This window comes from Phascolarctos cinereus, unplaced genomic scaffold (genome assembly GCF_003287225.1).
Source record: "Phascolarctos cinereus isolate Bilbo 61053 unplaced genomic scaffold, phaCin_HiC Scaffold_5;HRSCAF=322, whole genome shotgun sequence".
NCBI classification, from domain to species: Eukaryota; Metazoa; Chordata; class Mammalia; order Diprotodontia; family Phascolarctidae; genus Phascolarctos; species Phascolarctos cinereus.
In genome coordinates, this window is record NW_027555958.1 from 163,582,139 (window position 1) to 163,607,034 (window position 24,896).

At 39.8% G+C, this 24,896-nt stretch overlaps 1 protein-coding gene across 1 annotated transcript in view; it reads left to right on the top strand.

Annotated features, from left to right (window-relative positions):
• The first annotated feature begins 16,634 nt into the window (after positions 1 to 16,634).
• FAXC (failed axon connections homolog, metaxin like GST domain containing) overlaps positions 16,635 to 24,896 on the top strand; it is an 81,189-nt gene continuing 72,927 nt past the window's right edge. Inside the window, exons 1-2 of the mRNA XM_020998338.2 lie at positions 16,635 to 17,579; positions 23,427 to 23,562. Coding sequence (XP_020853997.1) covers positions 17,317 to 17,579; positions 23,427 to 23,562 — 399 coding nt within the window. The 5' untranslated portion in view covers positions 16,635 to 17,316. The remainder of the gene's footprint in view (positions 17,580 to 23,426; positions 23,563 to 24,896) is intronic.

Genomic DNA, 24,896 nt, shown 5'->3' on the forward strand with positions numbered 1-24,896 from the left:
TGTCCCTTTCATTTCTTATGACATAGTATTCCATTACATTCATAAACCATAATTTGTCCTGCTATTCCCCAATTATTCAGGAATCCCACCCCCCCCAATTTCCAGTTCTCTGCCATTACAAAGAGCTGCTACATTTTTGTACATGTGAGTGCTGCTGGAAAATAGGCACATAAACGCATTGTTGGTGGGGCTGTGAATTTGTCTAGCCATTTTGAAAAGCCATTTAGAAATATGCTGTGTAAAAAGTAACTAAGCTGTGCTTATTCTTTGACCCAGCCATATCAGTACTAGGCCTATACCCCAAAGAGATCAAAGAGAGACCTAAGGATTTTTGTAGAAGCAAAAAACCAGTTAAGGGTGCTAAAAGCAATCACCTGTTACTTGGCATATTTTCACTCACATGAGGGAGGGCCTTGTGACAGCTTTAAATATGTAAGGTCATAGGTTGGGAAGTAGAGAGTAGATATGCCTTGCTTCATCCCATGATACAAAGATAAAATTTGACCTCCAGAGTGGCAGGATACATGCATAACTTAGCCATCTTTGTCTTATATAAGATGATGGAGAGAGGAGAGAGAAAGAGGATGTATGATTATGTGGAAAGCTCTCTCCTGACTCCAAATCCAAATTATTCCAGGTTCTTGCCCCTCTTCTCAGTTTGATGTGGTCACCCCAGGTCACTGCTCAAGAATATGGGAAAGGGCCAGGAGTTTTATAGCAAGGGGCAAGGTCTTGTTTTAGTGCAATTAGTCTCCCAATTGTCTGTTACAAGTAGATAGGTGCTAATTAGCTAAGAAAAAGAAAGGGCTCATGTCTGATGCAGAAGCAGCCTATAGGAAGAGAACCTAGACCCCACAAATGAAACCTGTTTTGGATTAGCATAGGGTTTTTTTTTCCTTTTTGGATAACTATTGCTTCAGTATTAAAATTAAGTTTCAACTTTGAAGTTTAGATACCACTAAATACAGTTTTTTATAGAAATCCCACAAATGTTCATTGTGACAAGTGATCTATACCCCTTGAAAAGGGTTTTAAAATAATTCATTGTACAAATTGTGTTTTTAAAAAAGCACATGAATTTTACTTCAAACTAACTAACTCTTAATTATTCTTTGTCAGATATAACTAGTGAGTGAAAAAAACTCCTTTTGAAGTACATTCTGAGTTAAATACTATATGAGGTTAGGGCTGGGTGTATGATTTTGTTGGTATGAGGAATGGAAGACTCTCCTAACAGTGCAGTCTAACCCCTTCTCTGTAATTTAGAGCCTGAGATACCTCCCTAGAGCATTGAGAGGTTAAGTGCTTTGGCAAGGGTTCACAGCCAATATGTATCAGAGGGAGGACTTGAATCCAGGTCTTTATCACTTTGAGACTAGCTCACTATCTGCTACATTGTGCTATCTCTCACATACTGTATACTAAATATTTTAATTGGCAGATGGACACCAAGAAATAATAGAATGTCAGCTTAATGCCATTAAGTACACAGTGAAGAATAATGTTACATCTAGATGGTCAGTTTGTAACACTTCAGTACTTTGATTTTTTTTATCAACAGTGTAATATTCATACACTTCAATCATTTGGGGATGCCAGTAGTATTTGAACTGTCTACAGTCACGAATGGGGCAACTAGGTGTCAAAGGGAATAGAGTGCCAGGCCTAGAGTCAGGAAGACTTATCTTCCCAAGTTCAAATCTGGCCTCAGACATTTACTAGCTGTGTGACCTTGGGCAAGTCACTTTAACCTGTTTGCCTGGGTTCCTCATCTTTTAAAGAGCTGGAGAAGGAAATGGCAAACCACTCCAGTATCTTTGCCAGGAAAACCCCGAATGGGATCACAAAGAGTTGGACACGACTGATACAACTGAACAACAAAAACAGTCGGGAATCTTTTTAAGTATTTTGTTTGTGAGTCATTTTTAGCTTTACTGTAATAGCTTCCATCTGCAGCCTTTCAGTATAATTTCAAATGAGATTAAGTCACATCAACATACTTTTTTTCTTTAGCCATGCACTACTAAATGAGGGGATTAAAAAAAAATTAGAAGTGCTTACTTCCTTATCGACCCTTATTGAAGCTGTGGTTCCTAAATGTAGTAACTGCAAAAATGATGCCAATAACAATAATCATCAATTATCAATTTTTTTCAAAGTTTTATAAATGCTTTTTGTTTTATGTCACTATCATTTTCCAATATACACTCACTACATCGAATCTTCCCTTGTAGCAGAGAAAAAAGTTAAGCAAAACAGCTTCTACAAAATTCCTCATGTAGAATCCTTCAGTCTTCCTACCTAAGAGAAATGTATTTCATCACCTCTTCTCTGAGACCAGTATTAGTCATGGCAATAAGAATTTGGTTCTGTTTTATTGTTACTTGTGATTTACTTTGAAAGAGGTAGTTTACTAAAAAGTTACTCTTTCTTCACATAATTAAGATTGATCCTGGAGAAAATTTTAGCCAAATTTGAATGAAAGGACAATGGGCACAATAGGCATCATAATTTTTTTCCTCTTAAAATGAGTATTTCTAGCGAGTTGGCTGCACCTAGGGGATCCTAGCAGAAAAAGAGGTAGCTTATATATAATAAAAAAGTATAAGATATCTTTTAAAGGCAGTGATTTAGGAATTATAATTTAAAGAAACTATAGACAGTGGCCAATATCAACACAAGCATACATGTCCCTGATAGCATGACATCTTTCACAAAGGAAAGGTTACCCGAGTTGGAAAAAGACATAATGGAAGGACACAAGATTTTTTTTTGGGGGGGAAGACTGTCCTGCTAGCTATGCCAGCTGTGGGGACACATGTAAGGGGGCTGATTGGTTCTGCCCTGACATGCCAATTGTAGGGATGTAGACCCTCCAAGAGGGTACTGAGAGATACCAAAGAAAGAGGGGCCCATGCCAGCTTTGTAATAAATAGGTTTTTATTAGGGTTAAGTTAATTGGGTTTTTTAGGGGAGTTTACTCATGAGACCCAGTCGTTGGTGGCAGGAGTACAGAATGGTCTAATGGATCCCCCCACCAACTCTTGGCCAAGTCAGATATGGAGAAAAAACAAAGAAGGCATAGTGCCAGAGATGGCCCATAGTCACATGCAAGTGTTTTTCTGAGATAGTTGGAACTTCTTTTGCTGTTTATATTTACTCAAGGTAGTTTACATTAACAGACTCCAGGTCACATTCCTAGGCTCTGGCACTCCCACTGTACGGATAGTAGTAATGATAAATGGCTGGAGATTTTAATGTTTGTTTCTGGGAACTAGGCAAATCTAGGGGAAAGATAAACAAAAAGGAGACTACAGAACTAAGCAAATGGAGTATTTAAAGCTGAAAGACATGACAAGGGGAACAGTAAAAAATAAGCATATTTCTCAACACCATGTAATGCCCTTTCAAAAACAGATCATGTTCTAGGGCACAGATAATTTATACATAATTCTAAAAAAGCAGAAATACTAGATATTCTTTATAGATCATAATTGCAAGCAAAAGATAAAGACCTAAGTGGAGACTTAATGATAGCATCTTGAGTAATGAGTGGGTCAAAAAACAAATCAGAAATAATGACTATAAAAGGTTATTATCATAATTTCTGGGAGGCAGATAAAACACTCCTCAGGAACTTCTGGCCAAGATAGTTTCCTGAACAAAGGTAGACTACCTTCATCCCATGTACTTAGTCCTTCAGAAACCTGAAATTTGAGAAACTAGAGTGTCTTTCCACCCCAAAACTGCAAAAAGCCAGCCAGATGCCTATGGACAGTAGAAAAGTGGGAGACCAGCAAAGCCAGCTCAGGCAAACAAAATGGTAGTCTTTCAACAAAGCCAGAAGTAGCCAGAAATATTTGTAGATAGTAGGGTTCTGTTCATAGGTGGCAAGAATGGAGGGCTGAAATGAGAAGGCCCCAGGATGGTCATAATGCTCCAGCATGAGAACATTGGAAGCACTGGGGAGTGGTAATAATTAATGTGTCATGGCAGTGCTCAGACTAAGACAGCCCAGGTACCCAGGAGTACTGAGCTTCCTTAGCATTCTATTTTTATATTTTTCTTTCCTTTTCTTTATTTTAGGCAATTGGGGTTAAGTGACTTGCCCTGGGTAACACAGCTAGTAAGGGTCAAGTGTCTGGTCTGAGACCAGATTTGAACTCAGGTCCTCCCGACTCCAGGGCCAGTGCTCTATCCACTGTGCCATGTAGCTGCCCCTTTTTTAAAAAAAAATATTGTTTTTTCCCCAATTACTGTAAAAACCATTTTTAACATTAGTTTTTTTTAAAGTTTTGAGTTCTAAATTGTATTCTTCCTCTCTCCTCCTCCCTCCCTGAGATGGTAAGCAATCAGTTACAGGTTATTGATGTGCAATCATGTAAAACATTTCCATGTTATTTTGTGCAAGAAAACTTGAACAAAAAAAGTGGAAAATAGTATGCTTTGGTCTGTATTCAGATGACATCAGTTCTTTCTCTGGAAGTGGATAGTACTTTCCATTATGAGTCCTTTGGAATTGTCTTGGGTCATTGTATTGTTGAAAAGAGCTAAGTCATTCACAGTTATTCATTATACAATATTGCTGTTACTAGATACAATACTCCTGATTCTGATCACTTTATATCATTTCATGTAAACCTTGCCAGATTTTTCTGAAATCATCCAGCTTGTCATTTTTTATAACATAATAACATTCCATTACAATCATATACCACAACTTGTTCAGCCATTCCCCAATGAATGGGCATCCCCTCAATTTCTAATTCTTAGCCACCACAAAAAGAGCTGCTTATTTTTGTATAGATAGGTTCTTTTCCTTTTTTTTTTTCAATCTCTTTGAGATACAGACCTAGTTATGGTATTGCTGGGTCAAAGGGTATGCAGTTTTTAGCCCTTTGGTCATAGTTCCAAATCGTTTTCCAGATGGTTGGATCAGTTCACAACTCCATCAACAGCCCAGCATTCTATTCTGATATGCCATAGAAATTCTTGAAGACTTAGCACTTTGACCTTCAAAGATCAACGTGGGGCTAGCCCCAGGAGGTGGAGGTAACCTCAGGAACCCAGTGGACCAACGGCATGCACAAAACAAGAGAAAACATCTCCAACCAGATGCACAGCAAGGGGCAGAACCTGGCCCTGACACAAAGCCCCATTTTGGAACCAGAGCTGGAGAGATTAGTAAATCAAAGATACTGACCTGTATAAAAAATTATCACAGATGTAGGGATTTCCCAAAAGAAGGAGGAGATAATTCCCTAATAACTGCAAAAACCCAAAGGAAAACATGGATTTTCCTTAAGGTCTATATTAATACCTAGAAGAAATGAAGCAAGTTACAAAAAGTTAAAAGCTCTGGAGGAGAGAATAAGTTTTAGAAGTGAATGTGGTAAATTTTACCCAACTAATAGGCTTCCTAAAAAACTATAATAGACTAAACAGAAATAAATAACTCCAAGAGACAGCAAGAAATATTAAAACAAAATCAAATATTGAAAAAAAAAAAGAAGATATAAGATTCAGGCAGGAGAAGGGAATAAGGACCATTATGACAGTCTTTTCTGCAATGCTTCTTAAGCTGTGGTTCGAGAGTGGAAAAAGTTTAAGAAGCCCTGCAACACATGTATTTTTTTTTTCTCAGTGCTCCAGGCTCCAGAGTGACAGACATTGACAAAAGCAGTCTTGGTGCCTGGAGCTTTAGCTTACATCTCTTCAGCTTCCCCAGTGACATGGATTGGAGGAGGGGAAGTGCCAAGCTGTCATTCGAAAACTGCTCTGTTCCTATTGTCAATGCCACTGCCACTGAAAGGAGGGGAGAAATGCCACCACCTCCTTTCTCTGTGTGTGTTGTCTCTCTTCTGCTTGAGTCTCAAAACACTTGTCATTTCTTTGCCTCAGGAGATGAATGAAAACTCAAAATCATAGTAACTCATGATAATCCAGAATGTCTCTGTCCCCTCTACGGGAGTTACATAATTAGGCCATTATCCTGCTTATTCAGTTAATTCAACAAGGGATAATTGGAAAGAGTTAGCAGAACCAATTGAATTATCTTCTCAATCTGTGTATGACTGCTATTAATATTATTTTTACGATAACTTGTTATTTATAATTATGTATATAATTATAACATTTTTATTAGTATTAAACTGTTTCATGGATCCGTGGTTATGCTGAATTTTACTTGTTCTTTCACTTTTTACTTTATTTTGAGACTATCCCCACCCTATCCCACCCCCATCTCCTCTCTTCATCTATATCAATTGTCTCTAAAGTGAGACCAAAGTGATCCCAAGAATTGTGTGATCAGACAATTAAAGGGTGAGAAGATGGCTAGCTCCTTCCCCTCACTTGTTTGGTGACAGTCACAGGGCTTGTCTTCAATGCAATTACATCTAATATTATTCCCTAACTTTCTCCCATTCTTCCCTTTCCATTATTAAAGTTCTTAAACTCTTCTCTTTTGAACCAGTCATTGCAAGTGACATTGGGAAAACTTGACAGCCCCTCTCTCTCCCATTCCCACACTCCCAACTCCCTGCCCTTCAGATTACCTCATGGCTGCAACAAGTGCCCTTTGAAAGACTAGTTCTGTACTCTAGAACTGAAAATAAATGAGCCTTGTCTCTGCCACCTTTTAATTTTTGGTAGAACAAAGTAAATCATGCAGAATGAGCAGGCCTGGATGGGTTGCAATATGTATTATTTTATTATTATTTTATTTTTCTTCAACCCACTCCTTCCCCAAACTTCCTATTTTTTAAAATAGATTTTGTTTTTTCAAACAGTAAAAATCTACCTTTTCCTTTTTTATTCCACTCCCTCCCCCTCAAAAAAATCCTTTTACCTTTCAATTAGGAAATGGGTAGCATGTTTCATTGTAAGTCCTCTGGAATAGTGATTAGTCATAAGGCTAATCAGAGTTCTTAATTCTTTAAAGTTGAAAAAAAATGAAGTTGTTTGTCTTTACCATATTGTTATCATTGCATAACTTGTTCTCGTTCAGTTCAGTTCACTCTATATTAGTTCATGCAAAGTCTTTCCAGTTCTCTCTGAAACCATCCCCATCATAATATTTTACAGCACAATTATATTTTATCATTTGTTATACCATAACTTGTTAAGCCATTCCCCAATTGATAGACATCATTTATTTTGCCACCTCAGAAAGAGCTATAAATATTTTTATACATGCCCTTTTCCTCTTTAATCTCTTTGGGATATAGACCTAGTATCTAGCACACTCTCCTGTACATAATATATTACATTAATTATTTATTGAATTAAATTGAAATGATTGTTCAATTCATGGAGGTGAATGGTATATAAGATTTTGTGTTAAAAAAGCATCCTGGCAGTGAATATTTGTATAAAAATTCTACAGAAGGCATTCCTTGTGAAATCAACCAACCTTTCAGGTCTTAGAGCTGTATGTTATAGCACGTGACAAAGAGATACCATCTAGGAAGTAAGGTGTCCATATTAGGAGAGAAGGAAGGAGGGAAGTCATGTGGGAGCAGGAGAGAAGAAAGAGAATTTAAGACGGTAATGACAGCTGAAAATTGGGGCAGAAGAAGGAATTGAATTGGAAAGAAAAGACATTTGGTTAGACTTGGATTCAAGTTTCATATGTGTGCCTGGACAGGATCTGATGAAAATAGAACCAGGGGTTGGTAATACCCACTGTTTTGACTTTCAAATATCGAGATGTAAAAATTATTTTTAATAAATACATAGGCTGCTAACAAAACTATGTATCAGGTAAAGAAAAACCCTTGGTGAACATATCTTCTCTTCATGAGTATGAAATAAAAAATCTTAAAGATTATAACAAAGTGATGAATTAGTGGTGCTTCTGTTTTGTCATAAGTTTGGTGTATATGATCAAGGATTAAACCATGGAGATTTAGTTAGTGTCAGAATGAGGTACTTTACTTTTTAGGGATAATGTCTTTCTGGATGACAGAATACAGAGCTGTTAGAATAATGGGACAGGGAAAGGGAAAGCCAATGTGAATTATTGAAAAGTATGAATTAGAAAATGTTTAAAGAGTCATTTATTTCAAATAGATGCTATGATAGCTGTTTGAGTTTTAGATTGAGGTCCTATTCAGATGCATCACTGGGGCATGAAAGTGTTTCTGCTTCTTTAAAGTCTTGGAGAAAGAGAGTCCTTCCCAAAACCAGCCTCTTTGCTTGTGTATTGAATTCATCCCTTCTTATTTCTTCTGGGAGCTTGCCCCTTTGATCACCCTCATCTTGTCCCTAATTTTAATCTCTCCTTATCCAATGGCTCCTAATGCAAATATGTCCATCTTTCTCCCATCCTTAAAAAAACAGCAACAAATAAACAAACTTTAATTTGATTCTACCAGCTCCTCAAGGTATTGTCCTATTTCTTCTTCTCCCTTTTCAACCAAACCCCTGGAAAAAGCTGTCTGCATTCCTTGCCTCAGCTTTCTAACCTCCTACTTATTTCTCAATCTCATATTTTCTAACTGCATCACTCAACTGAAACTTTCTCCAAGATTACCAATGATCCCTTAGCTTCTAACTCCAATGCAATGGGCTTTTCTAAGCCTTCATCTTTCTTTGATCCCTTGTTCTCTTAGATAGCCTCTCCTCTCTGGACTTTGGTTACACTTCTCTCTGCTGATTCTCCCCCTACCTCCCCCTGCCTGTTTGCCCCATTCTTAGAATCCTTTGCTGCATCATCACCCAAGTCCCACAACCTATATAGACAATCTAAGGCCTTTTTCTGGATCTAAACTGTCTTGGTGATTTCATTAGCTCTCAGAGGTTCAAATCATCATCTTTATGCAAATGACTCTATATAGCTAAACCCTGACTCTTTCCTGAACTCCATTCCTGCATTACCAACAGTCTATTATTGAATGATTTGTAACTGAAGGTCCCATGGGCATCTCAAATTCAACATGACACAAAACTGGGAGGTATACCTAATATGCTGCATTCCATATAATCCAAAAAGATCTTGACAGGTTAGGGAATTGGGCTGAATCTGAAAAGATGAAGTTCAGTCGGGATAAATGTAATACCTTTTGTTGTTGTTCAGTTGTTTCAGTCATGTCCTACTCTTTATGACTCCATTTTGGGTTTTCTTGACAGAGGTACTTGAATGGATTTCCATTTTCTTCTACAGCTCATTTTGCAGATGAGAAAACTGAGGTAAACAGAGTTAAGTGACTTGCCCAGGATCACGCAGCTGGTAAGTGTCAGAGTTCATATTTGAACTCAGGTCTTCCTGACGTAGGGCCTGGTGCTCTATTTACTGCACTACCTCCAATGTAATATCTTACCTGGTTTTAAAAAAATAAACTTCCCAACTACATGATGGAGAAGGCCAATTAGATTTCAATTTGTCCGAAAAAGAGCTGGGTGATTTAATTGACCACAAATTCAGTGTCAGTCAGCAGTGTGATGTAGCAGTCAAAACAAAACAAAAGGAATCTGATCTTGGGCTGCATCACATGAAGGCATAACTTTCAGGAATAAGGAGATAATGGTTTCACTGTTACTTGGCCCTCATCAGTCTTTATCTGGTATATTATATTCAGTTCTGGGTGCTTTGGTTTAAGGAGCACATTGATAAGCTGGAGAGTGTCCAGAGGGGGTCAAAGGACTTTGAGTCCAAGTCCTGTGAGGGTCTATTGAAAGAATTAGGCATTTTTAGCCTGGATACAAGAAGACTTAGGGGAAACATGATTTATGTCTTCAAGTATTTTAAATGTTGTTAGGTGGAATAGGGATTAAACTTATTCTGTTGTTCTGGTCCCTGAGGGTAGAAGAAAGCTCAGTAGGTGGAAGAAGCAAAGAGGAAAATGTAGGCTTGATATCAGGAAGAAATTCCCAATAATTAGAAAGTGGAAATGGCTGACAAAAGTGAAAAGGGCTGCCTTAAGAAATGGTGGGTTCCTTCTTTCCCCTTGGAGGTATTCAAGCAATATTCAGAACAGAATTCATTATTTTACCTCACCCTGTGAAATCCTCTGCTCTTTCTAACCTTCTTATTTCTTTTGAGGGTAGAATGATGATCCTTCCAGGAACTCAGGCTTTCAGCTTCCAGGACTCATACTTGACACTTCCCTTTCCAAGGGAAGTCTTTTCAAGTCTTTGAATTCTACTTCCATAATATATTTTGCATCTGTCCCCTTTTCCCCACTCACACAGGCATTACCCTAGATCAGACCCTTATCACTTCTTAGTTATTTGTAACCTTAGGGTGTTGCACAGTTCCTGGACAGAGGAAGCACTAAATAGATATTTGTCATAATTGCTTCCCAGTTGGTCTCCTTGCCTATTCTTTTCCCTCTCTAATTCATACACCATAGACCTACCAAATTGATATTCCCTTTTTTTTTAAATGGAGAACTTACTGAAATAGAATATGAAAGACTTAGATAAAGAAGGGGCCTATTCCTCTGGAAATGAAATCCTGTAATTCACCACTTAATTATTGAAGATTTTAAATTTTTACAAAAAAAAAGGTGGGGTGCAACCATTATGTGAAGTTTTTAAAAATTGTACCAGTATCGCTTAAAAATAATTTATTACTAAAATATCTTTGGTGCAAGATTGGGATGCATGGAATACTCATAAATATATATTAAAAATTGAATACTCACATTATACATTTGCTAAGAATTCATGTGCTGAGAATTGGCTCAAAATGGGCAAGAGATAAATGGGTATCCATATGCCATTGGTGAACACATTGCTGCTCTGTTTACCTTTTTAAGTGGTGTGAACAGAATTATGCCATGTGACGATTATGGGATAAAAGGTTATAAACTAATTTTTCGACTGAAAAGACAGGGTGCGATGATTATATGGTAGCAGTGATTATGTGGTAAAATACCGTAAGCCCAAAATCATGACATAGGATGAAAATAAATTCATCTTGCTAGCTAACTAGTGTTATGAAGTAATTGCAACCTAATGACAATTTTGTTTGATAGTGTATCAACTCAAGTCCAATAAAAATTTCACGATTATGATTTTATTCTCCTTTCCTTTAATAGAATGGCATTCTTTCATTGAGATGCTGTTACTTAGAGCTTAAGAACAAACAGACAGACATTCCTAAAGCACAAATCTTACCATGTCATTTATTCCCTTGCTGAAAAAGTTACCTCTTGCCTCCAGGGTAAAATACAAACAATTCAGTTTGATCATTTTAGTTGACCCCATTTGAAGTTTTCTTGGCAAAGATATTGAAGTGGTTTGCTATTTCCTTCTCCACCTCATTTTACAGATGAGGAAGCTGAAGCAAAAAGGGTTAAGTGACTTGCCCCAGGTCATATAGCTAGTAAGTGTCTGAGGCCAGATTTGAACGCAGGAAGATGAGTCTTCCTGCCTCCAGATCTGGCACTCTATCTACTGTGTCCCATTGTTAATTGACCATTTCTCAAGGCAGCCCATTCCAATTTTGGCAGCCATTTCTACTTTCTAATTGTGTATGTTCTCCTTTGAACTTCTTTTGTCTTCTCTGTATTTTCAATGTTTTGTTGGTGTTCTTTTCTTTTTTTCTTCATCATTACCCACTAACACTTCCATTCTCCAAATGCAAACCCTTCTTTTTAATGAGTAAGTATAAATGTATGTCTCATTCTGCACCACTATTCCCTCACCTCTTCCAAGAGACCAAAACCATACTTCATCATTTGTCTGAAGTGGTGACTGGGCATTTTGGGGTTAAGACTTCTCTTCAATCAATCAATCAATCAGCAAATATTTATTAAACCCTTACCAAAGTACTGTGGTAAGCATAGGGATAAAGAGAAAAAGAAAGCATAGTTCTTGCCCTTGAGGAGATTATTTTCAAATGGGAGAGACAACAAACATGTTGTTAAAAGGAAAAATTCTTTGTTCAGGCTTTTGCCCTGATTAAGGAGGCAAAACTCAGGACAAAGTAAATTAAAAGGAGTTTCTTAGAAGTATGTCAAGTTAGCAACACTGGGCTTATCACTGGACATCAGCAAGGGTTTCAAGATGGGGCCAGTTTTTATTGTAATAATATATTTATTTGTAATTTGTTTATTTGTAATAAGATAAAGGCAATTCCGATAGGTCCACATTAGTGAAAGTGGATGGGCCATTGCATCTCAGTTCCTCCTCAAGGTAGTAAGTAGGACAATTTGCCAGGTACAAACAGACAGGGGATGACCTTCTACATGATGAATATAAGGCAATACAAAACTGCAGACTGGGTGAATCTCCCCCAACACTGATTGACAAGCAGGTCTAGGAACAATGGGTCACTGAGTCAAGCATAACTTTCAATAATGTACATAAGTCAGAATGCACAAGAGATCCCTATCTGTCTGTCTATCTATCTATCTATCTATCTATCTATCTATCTATCTATCTATCTATCTATCTATATCCAGAGAGAAGATAAAAGGTAGCCTTAGAGTGAAAGCACTAGCAATTTGGGGAAGGGGTAGAAATGGGACACAGCACCAGGAAAGACCTGCAGAAGATGATATTTGAGCTAAATTTTGAAGGAAGTTAAGGATTTAAAAGGTGAAAGTGAGAAGGGGAAACATTCCAGGTATAAGAGACAGACAATGCAAAAGTGTGGAGAAGGAGATGGAGTTTTGTTTGTGAGGAATAGTAAGAAGGCCATTATGGCTGCTCCATTGTGCATAGAAGGGATTAATGTGTAACTTCCACATACCTAGGGGCCCCTTCTCTTAATTGGCTGTTCCTCCCAGAGCCTCCATTTTAAGGAATAAATGCCCAGGCCAGCCATGTCTTCATTCTTCTCGAAGCTTCCCTCTGTGGATATTTTCTACCTAGCCCCGAAGTGGGTATCTCATCTCCCTTTTCAGTTTCCTTTAATGTGTCTTCTTCAGGCATCTTCCCCTTTTGGGGGAGAGATCTAAGTTCCCTCAAGAAAGTGTTTGCCTTAGGAGGATAATGAGGTTGCAAATTTGGGTGCCTTGGAGAAAGGCAGTGCTCTTGACAGTAATAAGGGAAGTTCAGAAGAAGGGTGGGTTTTGGAGGAAAGTTAGTGTTTTGTACATACTGAGTTTGAGATGCCTAGAGGATATAGAGTTTGAAATGTCCAATAGGCAGTTAGTGTAATGGGATTGGTACTCAAGAGAGAGATTAGGGTTGGATAAATAGATCTGGAAGTCATCTGCTTAATACTGATAATTAAATCTATGGGAACTGATGAGATCATCAAATAAAGTATAGCATGTAAAGGGAAAAGGGACCAGGGACAGAGACTTGGGTGGGGGTATGACATGGATGAAGATCCAGCAAAGAAGATTGAGAAGGAGAAATTAGATAGGTAGTCAGTCAACAAACATATATTAGATAGGAGAAAAATAAAGAGATTGTAAGGAAAAGAAGAGGACATCTAGGTAAATAGTGTCAAATGCTACAGAAAAAGTCCAGGATTAGGGATTTAAGACATCACTGGTAACTTTGGTGAAAGCAGTTTTGGTTAATGAGGCCAGAAACCACATTGCAGAGAATTTAGAAAAAGAGCATGAGAAAGTGGAGGTACCTACTTTATACAGTGTTTCCCCCCAAGGAGTTCAGAAAGGGAGGAGAGATATCAGATGAGGAGGCTTTGGAGTGTTTGTAGCTAGCAGAGAACCAGTACACAGGCAGAACTTGAAGATTAGAAAGATAATGGGGATGATTGTGGGGGCAGTCTTCAGAAGAACATGGGAGGGGTTGGTGTCAAGGTTGACCTTGATACAGAAAAGAGCCTCCACTTCATCAGAGATTGGTATGAAGGGTATGGGGGTGATGAACCATGTTAGAAAGATTTGAGATGAAGAGAAAATAGAGGGGCAGCTAGGTAGCACAGTGAATAGAGCTCAGGCCTTGGAGTCAGGAGGATGGCAGTTCAAATCCAGTCTCAGACACATGACACTTACTGGCTGTTGAGCCTGGGCAAGTCATTTAACCGTGATTACCTCATGAAAAGAGAAAGAGAGAGAGAGAGAGAGAGAGAGAGAGAGAGGAGAGAGAGAGAGAGAGAGAGAGAGAGGAGAGAGAGAGAGAGAGAAAATGGAGCTGAGAATAAATTCCCACGTGGTTGATGTCCTGGACTTCTACTTCAGCTCATGTTCCTGCAACACTGCATCAACTCTGAAACTCACACCAACTCAGTATCCCCTGGCCCTGGGGCAACTCCCTCCCTATGACTGGAGAGAATGAAGGATAAGACTTTGGAGAATTCCGCTATTTAAGAAAGGGGCCCATTACAACTATCTTATCATTTCCCACCTGGCTGCAGGTCTTCATCATGCCCTGAGCTGGCTCCCTTCTTCTCCCCCTCCCTCTTTTAGCTTCTATTCTTGGGATGTCTTCTCCCTTTAGATTGTGAGCTCCTTGAGGGCAGAGACTATCTTTTTTCTTTGTATTCTTAAAGCTTAGCACAGTGCCTGATATATAGTTTATTCACTGTTTATTGACTGATTTATTCTCATTCTTATTTGTCAGGTTATTTTTTTTTTTCTGATTTTCTCCTTTCTCTGAGACTGTTAGGACTAGCTCATAATCTTCCCTCTTCACCCTATCCTTTGCTGTCACTTTCAGGAATTTCAATATTCATTTTGATGATTGCTCTAGCCGACTGACTACACAATTTCTCAGCTCAAGTGATTTTGCCTAGCCTACTTTATCTATGCACTAACTTGGTGGTCTCTCCATTTCCTGAAGGCAGCAAGATCTACCTCCAAGATCTGAAATTTGACTAGAAAAATCCCCTCCCACAGCTACTTTTACTTTTATCTTTCGACTTCTTTTCTCATGCTCCAGGGCTATGGAGAGTCACTGGAGAAAGTCATGTAATTGAATCAGTTTCACTTACTACAAATTAAAGTTGTACCATCTCAGCTGGGTCCTTAATGCTGTTAGACAATCCATGCGTTATTCCCTAAGAACTTCCTTATCTCATAGCCTTCATCTTAAGGAGGAAGGGACTTTTCCCTCTCATCTTCATCTTTACTCTTACCTCCACACTTAAGAGCATCTAACCTACACTTCTACTTCATTAAGAAGACTGAGGTTATATAATATAAACCCAGTCAGTTCTCTTCCTCCATTCTTCATAAATCCCAGTAGGTGAAACAAAATGTTAACTCAATTGTTACCTAACTCTGTTACCTTGCTCAGTCTTGACTATGAAATACTTATTGTTAAAGAATCTTATAAATTGTGATTTCAAAATGCTTTATTTGAGAAGGATGTTGGAGGGTCTCAGGAAACTCTTGTCAATTTGAACACTTCTCTCCATAAGCAGAATAATGCTTGCATTAGGATAATTTTTTATTATACATTTTTTGACAAGCTTATTCCAAAAAGAGAGTACAGTATTTTTTTTTTGGTGAGATACTACCTACTATCTAGAGGCAGCTAGGTACAGTGGATAAAGCACTAGGCGTGGTGTCAGAAAAACCTCAGTTCAAATCTGACCTCAGACACTTACTGGCTGTGTGACCTTGGGCAGGTCATCTAATTTCTATCTTCCTCAGTTTCCTCACTATACAATGAGCTGGAGAAGGAAATGGCAAACCACTCAAGTATCTTTGCCAAAAAAACCCCTAAAGGGGTCAGGGAAAATAGGGCAAGGCTGAAAGACAAAACGCAGCACATCAACCTCAGATTTTTGTTCCCAGCACTGAAATGAAACTATTTTCTTTAAGGTCATCAGTTTTTCTTGATTTTGAAACCCAGTGGCCCCTGTCTCACTGAAAGCTTCCTATCTTTGCTTTTCATAAATCCCAGCCCAGTGTTTTGTATACTTAAAAAAAAAAGTTTGGGGCAGCTCGGTGGCACAATGGATAGAGCACTGGCCTTTGAGTCAGGAGGACCTGAGTTCAAATCCAACCTCAGATACATAACACTTACTAGCTATGTGACTCTAGGCAAGTCACTTAACCTCAGTTGCCTTACCAAAAAACAAACAAAAAGTTTGCTGGTGTTCTTCATAACTTCACAAGGAAAAAAAAATTTTAATTCTGGGAGATTTTTCTAAACCAAAAGATACTGGATGTGGATCTGGGAAATCCCTTTCCAAGATCTCAAAGGAGGCAATATTTGAGGCTGTTTTCCTGGGACTAACTTTCCTATCCTTAGTATTTTTTTTTGAATGGTAAAAACAAGCCCATGCCCCATCCCAAGGAACATATAACAAAGCCTAAATTCTCTTTCTTTTCTTTCTCTGTTTCTCTTTCATTTCATCCTTCCTTCTTTCCGCAGACACTTAGCACAATGCTCTGCACATACCAGGCCCTTAATAAATGTTAGTTGGCTGACTGACTGACAGACTTTCTCTTCAATTCAAATAGACAACTGGTGCCTTAGTGGGCAATCAGTGTAATTCCAGACATCAATCCGGGTCCTCCCCTCGCCTCCCGGCCCTGCCCCCTTCCCTTTCCCCTTTCCCCTTCCCCAGCTCCAGCAGCGCTGGTCTGCTGGTCTGAATATCCCTCTTAGCTTGAGGTGAGTTATGCCCTCTGCCTGTGACCTTTCCCAGACACTTAGAACAGAAGACAGAACACGGGAGGAGGATGAGGCTCGGAGGGTGGAGAGGATGAAGGGACCTTGCAACGATCCCCCTTGGAGGATGCGGAGAGGACGTGCTCTCATTGTCAGGCAGACTTCCCAGCCTGCCACAGCCCCTCTGGTCCAGAGAGATCTTTTCTCGGGCGTGCCTCGCAGCGAGCGCCGCTTAGAGGGGCAGAAACCATGGACTGGACTGTCGGGGCCGTGAGGGCTCAGCCCCAAATTTAGACATGGCCTCGCCAGTGGTTCCCCAGTCTGGGTCCGAGGAGCTTGGTGCAGGAGGAGGAAGAGGAGGAGGGACTTGAGAAGTGAGGGGTGAAGGGCGGGGGTGGGGCAGGTACGAAGGTGATTTTCTTCCCCATCTATTTTCCTGCCCTGAGGAGCAATGACATCACTCAGGCTCTTCTGGGCACAAAGAAAGGCAAAGAGAAGCAGCTGGAGGATGCGCCGGTGGTGGCTGCGGCTTCGGCTGCTACAGAGAGAGCCAGAGCGACCCCGGCCAGGTGCTGCTGCTGTTTCTCTTGCTGCTGCTGCTGCTGCTCCAGCTCTTGTTTCTCCTCCTCCTCCTGCTTTTCCTCCTCCTCCTCTTCCTTCTCTTCCTCCTCCATCTCCACTTCTCTCCGCGCCAGCTGCTCGCTGAGCTCGCTCGCGCTCCTGACGCCTCGGCTGGAGCCCTCCTCCATCGCCTCTTCCTCCTCCTCCTTGTCCCATGCGCACCGCCCTGGCCAGCCGAGGGCCGCCGGGCGCCAGCCGCGCAGCATGCACTGGGGGATTGGCTTTGCCTCGTCCAGGTCGTGTGTGGTGGATCTGAGCCGGAACCAGAGCATCTCCTTCGGCTTGTGGGCCGCATCTGAGGAGCCCTATACCTTTTATGGGGACATCATCGCTTTCCCTTTGCAGGATTACGGAGGGATCATGGCTGGGTTGGGTTCGGATTCCTGGTGGAAGAAAACCCTGTACTTGACTGGGGGAGCCCTGCTGGCTGCAGCGGCGTACCTGCTCCACGAGCTCCTGGCCATTAGGTGAGACCGAGAGACGGCGAGCCCAGGGAGACTGGTAGAGGGCCCCTGAGCAGGCAGCGGTGCCTGTCGTTGCTGCTGCCGCTACTGTTGCTGCTGCTGCAGTCAGGGGCGTTGTTGACACGGGTGGGGGCGGGGGGCGGGCCAGGCACGCTGCCCTACACCAGGTGAGAGTTGAGTCCGCTTCAGCCCTTCCTCTCTTCCTTAGGCCAGGCCGGGTCACAGAAATGCCCGCAGTCTAGGTAGTCGTTCTGCCCGAGGGTGTCTCAGTGGTCACCTGGCGGTGTGTGCAGTGTTTGAGTTTCCAGGAGGTTGAGTTGCTGAATGAAAGTGGCCAGCAAACCTACCCAGACGCATACTGGTGTTAAGCAGAAATAGCCCGAGGCAGTGGTCCTTACGAAGGATAATGGCAGGGTACTTGAGTTTTTTATTTTACTTATAATATTGATTGGCCTGGGTTTTGGAAGCTGAATTAGACCGAGGATTTGTTTATTTCGTGAACAAAATGAAACAGGCTGCAGCACTTGATTGGAAGACTGTGTTGGAATATGAGTTTTGAGCACCCTCAATTTAACCCACCTGGCTCCTCCTTCAATTTCAGAGAGGTTGTAGTCGCAAATTCAGCAGCTGCTAGTGTAGTAGTGTCTTTGAAGGGCTGTTTTTAAGCTTAAGCCGATGTGTTTGGGCAGCTTTGGGAAATGATGCAGTATTAACCTGTTTAGAGCTGCCTGCAGAAAGAACAGGGCAGCGTCCTTGTTTTCATACACATGGTAGCAGGCTGCTGGGACTCCCAGCTTCAACTTCCAATTGAATAACCTTGTGAGCATCGTGAATATCTGGGAGTGAGGGTACCACATATGTGTGTGTGTTTGCCTTTACCAGGAAAGCTGGAAGTGCTAGAAATGGTAGTAGAGCTTGCTGCAGTTTGTTTACAGGGATAGATGTGGAAAATCTCGAAAATGGTGGCTTCAGCTAACTGCTGATGGAGCCAACTGGAAAGGAAGGTGTTTATCTTGAGGAAGGATGTGGGGGTGGCTCACGGGTACTTGGAGTCATGATGAAAATTATGCTGTATTTAAGCTTTCCTTAAGTTGCTGAAAGGTCCCTGGAACCAAGATAACATGTTGGCCAATTTCATATAAAGCATCTTCAAAGGACTGAAATGTCTTTTTGGCAAACTCCTGTAAAGAGAATCATATGCATATTTTTTTCTTCAGTGGGGGGAAATCTTCCACAATGTAGTGTAAACAGAGGTTCTGTAATGACCTTTAATTTTTTCTATTATCTTTTGTTAACATTTTCCCAATTCGCCATTCCCCTTCCAGAAAGTCTGTTAAATAATCTTTACAGAAAACAAAATCCTGAAACACTCACATTTGAGAATGTGTTATGACATTGTCTTGTATATTTGGATTCTTCAGTTTGCAGAACAGGAATCTTACACAGCATAGCTGTGGGGAAAGGGTTTGGATTTTAAACTATCATGTCCACATCTGCAGAGTTTTCTGTTTTGAGCTGTATAGCTATTTGGCTCTCTTAGCACTATAGGTTATATTTGTGCCTACATTTTTTGCTCACACAAGAATTTATGTCTCAGGATGTGTTGACCTATGTAAAATAAAGCAGAGATTTGAAGCAATTTATTCAAATGATTTAGGCAATTCAAACTTAAATACTTCAATAATCCATGGTTCTATCTGTTTGAGGACTCCTTCCACTGATGCAGATAACAACTCCTCCATGCTTTTAGAGATGGTTTTCATTAGTTGTTTTGGGGAAAGGATCTTATCACCTGTTGCCATCCTTCTCTACACATTAGTGTGGCTGGCCCATGAATGTAACATATGTAGACCATCACTGTAAGGACTTAGTTGATCAGGGAGTCTAATAGATTTTGCATCCCTCTGTCAAAGCCTTTGAAAACCCAGGCCCCTATTAGTCATTAGAATAGGACTTTACTGCAGGAAGGAATAAAAAATTGAAACAGCAGCCCAATTTTATCTTAATTAGATTTCAGGCCATAAGGTTTTCTTTCTTTCTTTGTTCTCTCTGTCTCTCTCTTTCTCTCTCTCTTTTAACTCCTAGGACTTGTTTAGCTCTGTTCTGCATGTCAGTTATATGTATAGATGTACCCTCAAAGTATTTATTTAACTTACTGTATTCCAGAAATAACTTTGAAATGTATCTTGGTGGTCAGACCTGGCCATAGAGAAATTCCCTTGTATTTCTAATGTCTCCTCACTGGTGACTAATATTCCCTAAATCCTGAGGGATAAGTCATTATGTCTGTGAAAATTCATTCTATGATACAAATATGATCCCTAAGTGGTAGGAGGTTATGAAGAAAGTTTTGATGGGGAAAAGAGGAAAGGTGAGGTCCAGATAATAGAGTACTGCCCAGCAAGGCAGACCCAGGTGGGGTACCTAATGTCCCCTAGGTAGCCTAGATCTGGAGCTGGAAGTGATCTCAGAGGCTATCCACTCCCTCCTCCCCACTCCGTTTTACAAATCAGAAGATTGATTTGCTGTAGGTAGGGTAGGATATGAACCCATGTCCTCTATTTCTAGAACCAGTACTTTTTTTCTTTGTCTTATGCTGTCTTCAGTGGGTACCTGGCAAGAAGTACCTTAAAAGGAGAAGAAATGTGCTAAAAGGGAAATAGAGTTATATCAGAGTCAAACTTTGTGAGTTTATTTAGGCTGGATTTGGGCTAAACTGTGGGAAAACAGGTATACACAGATTCATTTATCCGGAAAATAGGCAAAAAATCTGAATTACTCAGTAATAATAAAAATAGTAATAGCTAGCATTTATATGGTGCTTTAAGGTTTGTAAAATGCTTCACAAATATTATTTCATTTGATCCTCACAACAACCTTGTGAGGTAGGTGATATTATCATCATCCCCATTTGACAGTTGAGGAAACAGGTTAAATTACTTTCCCAGGGTCACATTGCTGGTAAGTGTCTGAGGTGGGATTTGTACCTAGGCCTTTCTAACTCCAGGTCTAGCACTTGATCCACTGTGTCACCTAGGAGTAAGTTGTGGAAAAATTTTATGTGAATTCAATCAATTAATTACAAGCATTTACTAAGTATGCAACATTAGATTTCTGTCATTATATAGAAGATTCCATTTTGATATGGTCTGTCCTTAATTAAAAGTATCCCATTTGATAGCCAGCCTTCTTTGGACTAGGTACCTAGATACTTGGTCCACATTTTACTTTGTGCTTTTATAAGTATAGCCTAAATAAATGTTTTCTTTGCTAGTATCTTAACATGTAAAGCATTCTCATCTAAAAGAAAGCATTTGGATATCCGGAAAGAAAAACTTATTTCCATTCTTTTGACTAGTGAAGAGGAGTGTTCAAAATATTCCACTCATTAACTTCAGTTTTATGGCCATTAATGTGGCAAAAATTTTGAAAATGCAAACATTTTGAAACTCTACTTCTTTCCCTTAGTGTTGGTACTCTTAGCGAATATCTGTGCAAAGTTTAAAAAAAAAACAAAACAAAAAACCTTGCATTAACTTTAAGTGGAATCATTTCAAATGTAGATGAAGCCTAAGAGCAATAAAGGAGAAGAAAATGCCTTTCAGTAGGCATGATAACAAATAATCACTCAATTATTTATAAAGCACCTATTTTGTGCAGGACACTTAGTAAATGCTTATTGAATTTGTTGATTTTATATAGCACTTTTAGGTTACAAAGCAAGCCTTTGCTTGAATTATCTAGAAAAACAGAGTATTGTGGAAAGAGCACAGGTCTGGGAGTCAGGAGGTCCAAATGCTATTTTTGGCTCTTTTATTGTTGTTCAGTCAGTCCTTTTTCAATTCTGTCTGACTCATGACCCCATTTTGAGTTTTCATGGTAAAGATACTGGAGTGGTTTGCCATTTCCTTCTCCACGTCATTTTATAGGTGAGGAAACTGAGGCAAAGAGGGTTAAATCACTTGCCCAGCATCACACAGCTAGTGTCTGAGGCCAAATTTGAACTCAGGAAGATGAGTCTTTCTGACTCCAGGCTATCCACTTTGCCACCTAGCCGACACATTCTTGGCTGGGCCACTAACTAAAAGTGTGCCATTGAGCAAGTAATTTTCCCTCTCTGCCTTCCCATCTGTTAAATGGGAGGGGGAGGAGGGTAGGATGATCTCTAAGGTACCTTCCAACTCTAACATTCTGTGAGTCTTATAATAACCCTGGTAGGTATATTTTATAAGTGTTGGTCTAATTACAGATGAGGAAACTGAGATCTGAAAAGGTTATTTTCCTGAGGTCACATAGCTGGTAATTGGCATAGTTAGGACTCATGTCCAGTTCTTCTGACTCCAAGTTCAGTGTTTTTCCATTCTATCACCCTTCATGATAGTAGTGGCAGAGAATTTCATCTCATTTATCAAAAATGTTAAGCAAATGCTTAGTGGCATAGTGTGACATCAGAGGACTATAGCCTGCTCTTTACCAGATGACCATAGTTGGTCTCAGGGTCTGTTGATGTTTTCAAATACTCAGGTTAAGGAGAGTATGAGGAGGTATATTGACTAATACTACCCCAAGTTAAGAGTGACAAATAAATAAACCAGAGAGTTAGGAGCTTCAAAGAGAAAGCTAAAGTCAGTAAGTTCTGTCATTTGGGTTGGAAAAAATATAGAGTAAAAATAGATGGCAATTCAAATCACTTCCTGAAATGAATGGAGTGGGAGAGATCTAGGGGGACTTTATGAGAAAGGATGGAAAATAAGGGTTAAGAACACCTTATCTCTTTTTAACAATAGTCTGTGCTTCATGGATACCAACAAACAGTTTACTACTTTCCAAGAAGAGAGTAGCCAAAGCTTAAAAATAAAATGAGACAGAAGTTTGGGAGTGGAACATAACAAAAGGGAGGGTGGTGATAGGCTTCCTAGAATGAGGAGATGACTGGAAGTGAGGGAAAAGATATTGCTGAGGCAGCTGATATTGGGAGCAAAGGGAAAGTGATGAGAAGCCAGATCTTCATGATACCTGGATCTTTGGGACTAACCCACTAAGCCGAGCTAGTTCCCTGCAGGCAGTTCTGGTGGCATGTGCATAGGCAGACTGTTATTTCTGAGTCTCTATAAGTAATGTGGTTTTATAGATTTTATAGATTGAATATTTCAGTCCCATCCAACTTGGCCCCAATAGAAGAAATGTAATCCACAGTGAATGAAATGGATTTATTCTGAAAAATGCTTTTCTTGTTCATAGAGCCTACTTATATCTGAGGAGAAACAGTCTGGTGTAGTAGATAGAATGCCTAATTTGGAGTCAGAAAGACCTGGGTTCAAATTCTAACTTTGACAGTAGCTGTTTGATGATCATGGACAAGTCAATTAACTACTTCTCTGAACCCAGGTTTCCTCATCTGTAAAATGGGGAGTTTTACCCATTTTCTGTAGTTCCTACCTCACAGGGTTGTTGTGAGGTTCACATGAGATGATATATGTAAAACATTTTGCAAATACAAAAGTGCTATATAAAGATCATCATCGTATACTTCCTTGTCATCATCATCATCATCTTTATCATTATGCACTCAAGCAAAGAAGGTTGAAAACATTTTTCCTAAGCCCTTAAGCCACCGTCTATTAGTGATAACTTCTAAATTTCCTGATCTTTTCTGATGTATTGGCTAAGCTTTCTTTCTGTAAGCTAAGTGCATTAGAGTCTGTCAAGACTTGATGAATAAAACAGGTCTACTATCTCATTAAAGAGCCATGCCTCAGTAGCTTTTGAACTCAGTTTGCTGAATGTATAACACATGTTCTATTGTTGTTGTTTTGTTTTGTTTTTTTATTTCTGTTCTGGTTTTGACAGGAAAGAGCAAGAGGTTGACTCCAAAGATGCTATTATTTTGCATCAGTTCTCAAGGCCAAACAATGGTGTCCCCAGTTTGTCTCCTTTCTGTTTGAAAATGGAAACTTATTTAAGGATGGCCGACTTACCTTACCAGGTACATCTGTGCATGTTCTGTGCATATGAGGTTTTCCCCATTATACCTCCATTCTCACCCTAACAGAGCCTATTAGTGGCAGAGAATTTAATTCGATTCAGCAGAAATGTTGAGTGTATGCTTGGCACCTGTTAGACTTCATCAGACTATGGTGTGCCCTTTGCTGTACAGACATCACATATCTCAGGGTCTGTTGATGTTTTCAGATACCTAGCTTAAGTATGGCACAAAGGGGGTGGTATGTTAACTGATCCTCTTTTGTGAAGAAGAGAGATTGGATTTATTCTGCTTGGCTCCACAGGGCAGAACTAGGAACTATAGACTAAAGTTACAGGAAAGCATATTTCATCCCAATATATAAAGAGGAACTTCCTAACAATTAGAGCTATCCCAACACAGAATGGATTATCCTGGAAGATAGGGAGTTATCCATCACTCGAAGTTATCCATTGCTTCAAGCTGAAACTAGATGACCATTTGTCAGGAGTACTATGGAAGGGATTTGTGCTTCATGTTGGGGTGGGACTAAATGACCTGAAATCCTTTCCAGTTCTGGGATTTTGTGATTCTTTGATAAAGTGGCCTGTTGTACCCTGAAGTGATTTTGAGATTAAAATAGTACTCTTTTGATCTGACCAGACTCACTGTGCTAACCACCACATAGGTTATACTCTCCTGTATTCCTATTGCCTTTTCTTTATTCTTATTCTTTGGAGATGATTTTTTTTTCCCCTCCTGGATCCCAGGAGCCAAAGGACAGAAGGATATTTCTAGGTATGTTCTGAGGCCATGTACACTGCTTCTTGCTCTCTTTGAAGTGGTTGTAGTGAAATGTTTTGCCCTTTCAGACATTACTGCAGCTGGGCTAAGGCACTGAATGGTTCCAGATCTGGGTGCTAAGTGTTTTCTTAACCTCTCATTATTTAAGAAATGGCATTTCTGTAGGTTGTTATATCTTCACCAACATTTCCTCTCTTTCTTTTCCATTCTCATGCTGTTGTGGAGATCTCTGAAAATTATTTGTTTCTTGTCATGTGAGCAGCAACTCCTGGCAGTATTTTTAATCTTCTGTGACAGCAAGGGGCTGTACCTTGTCATGATGATATTACGATAAATGGACATTGTTTCTGATGAAGTTTCTGGGTGACAGTAAAGCCTAAGCTATTTCCAAAAAATTACACACTGCTCCACTGAGCATTTTTTTTTTGTTTGGAGTATAGGGTGGGAGAAACTAAATGCTTGATTGGATCATGGTGGCAGGAACCCAAAGGTCCTCTCTATTCTATTCCCCTGTCTATAGACAATCTTGTACCCAAACCACCATGGAATGATGA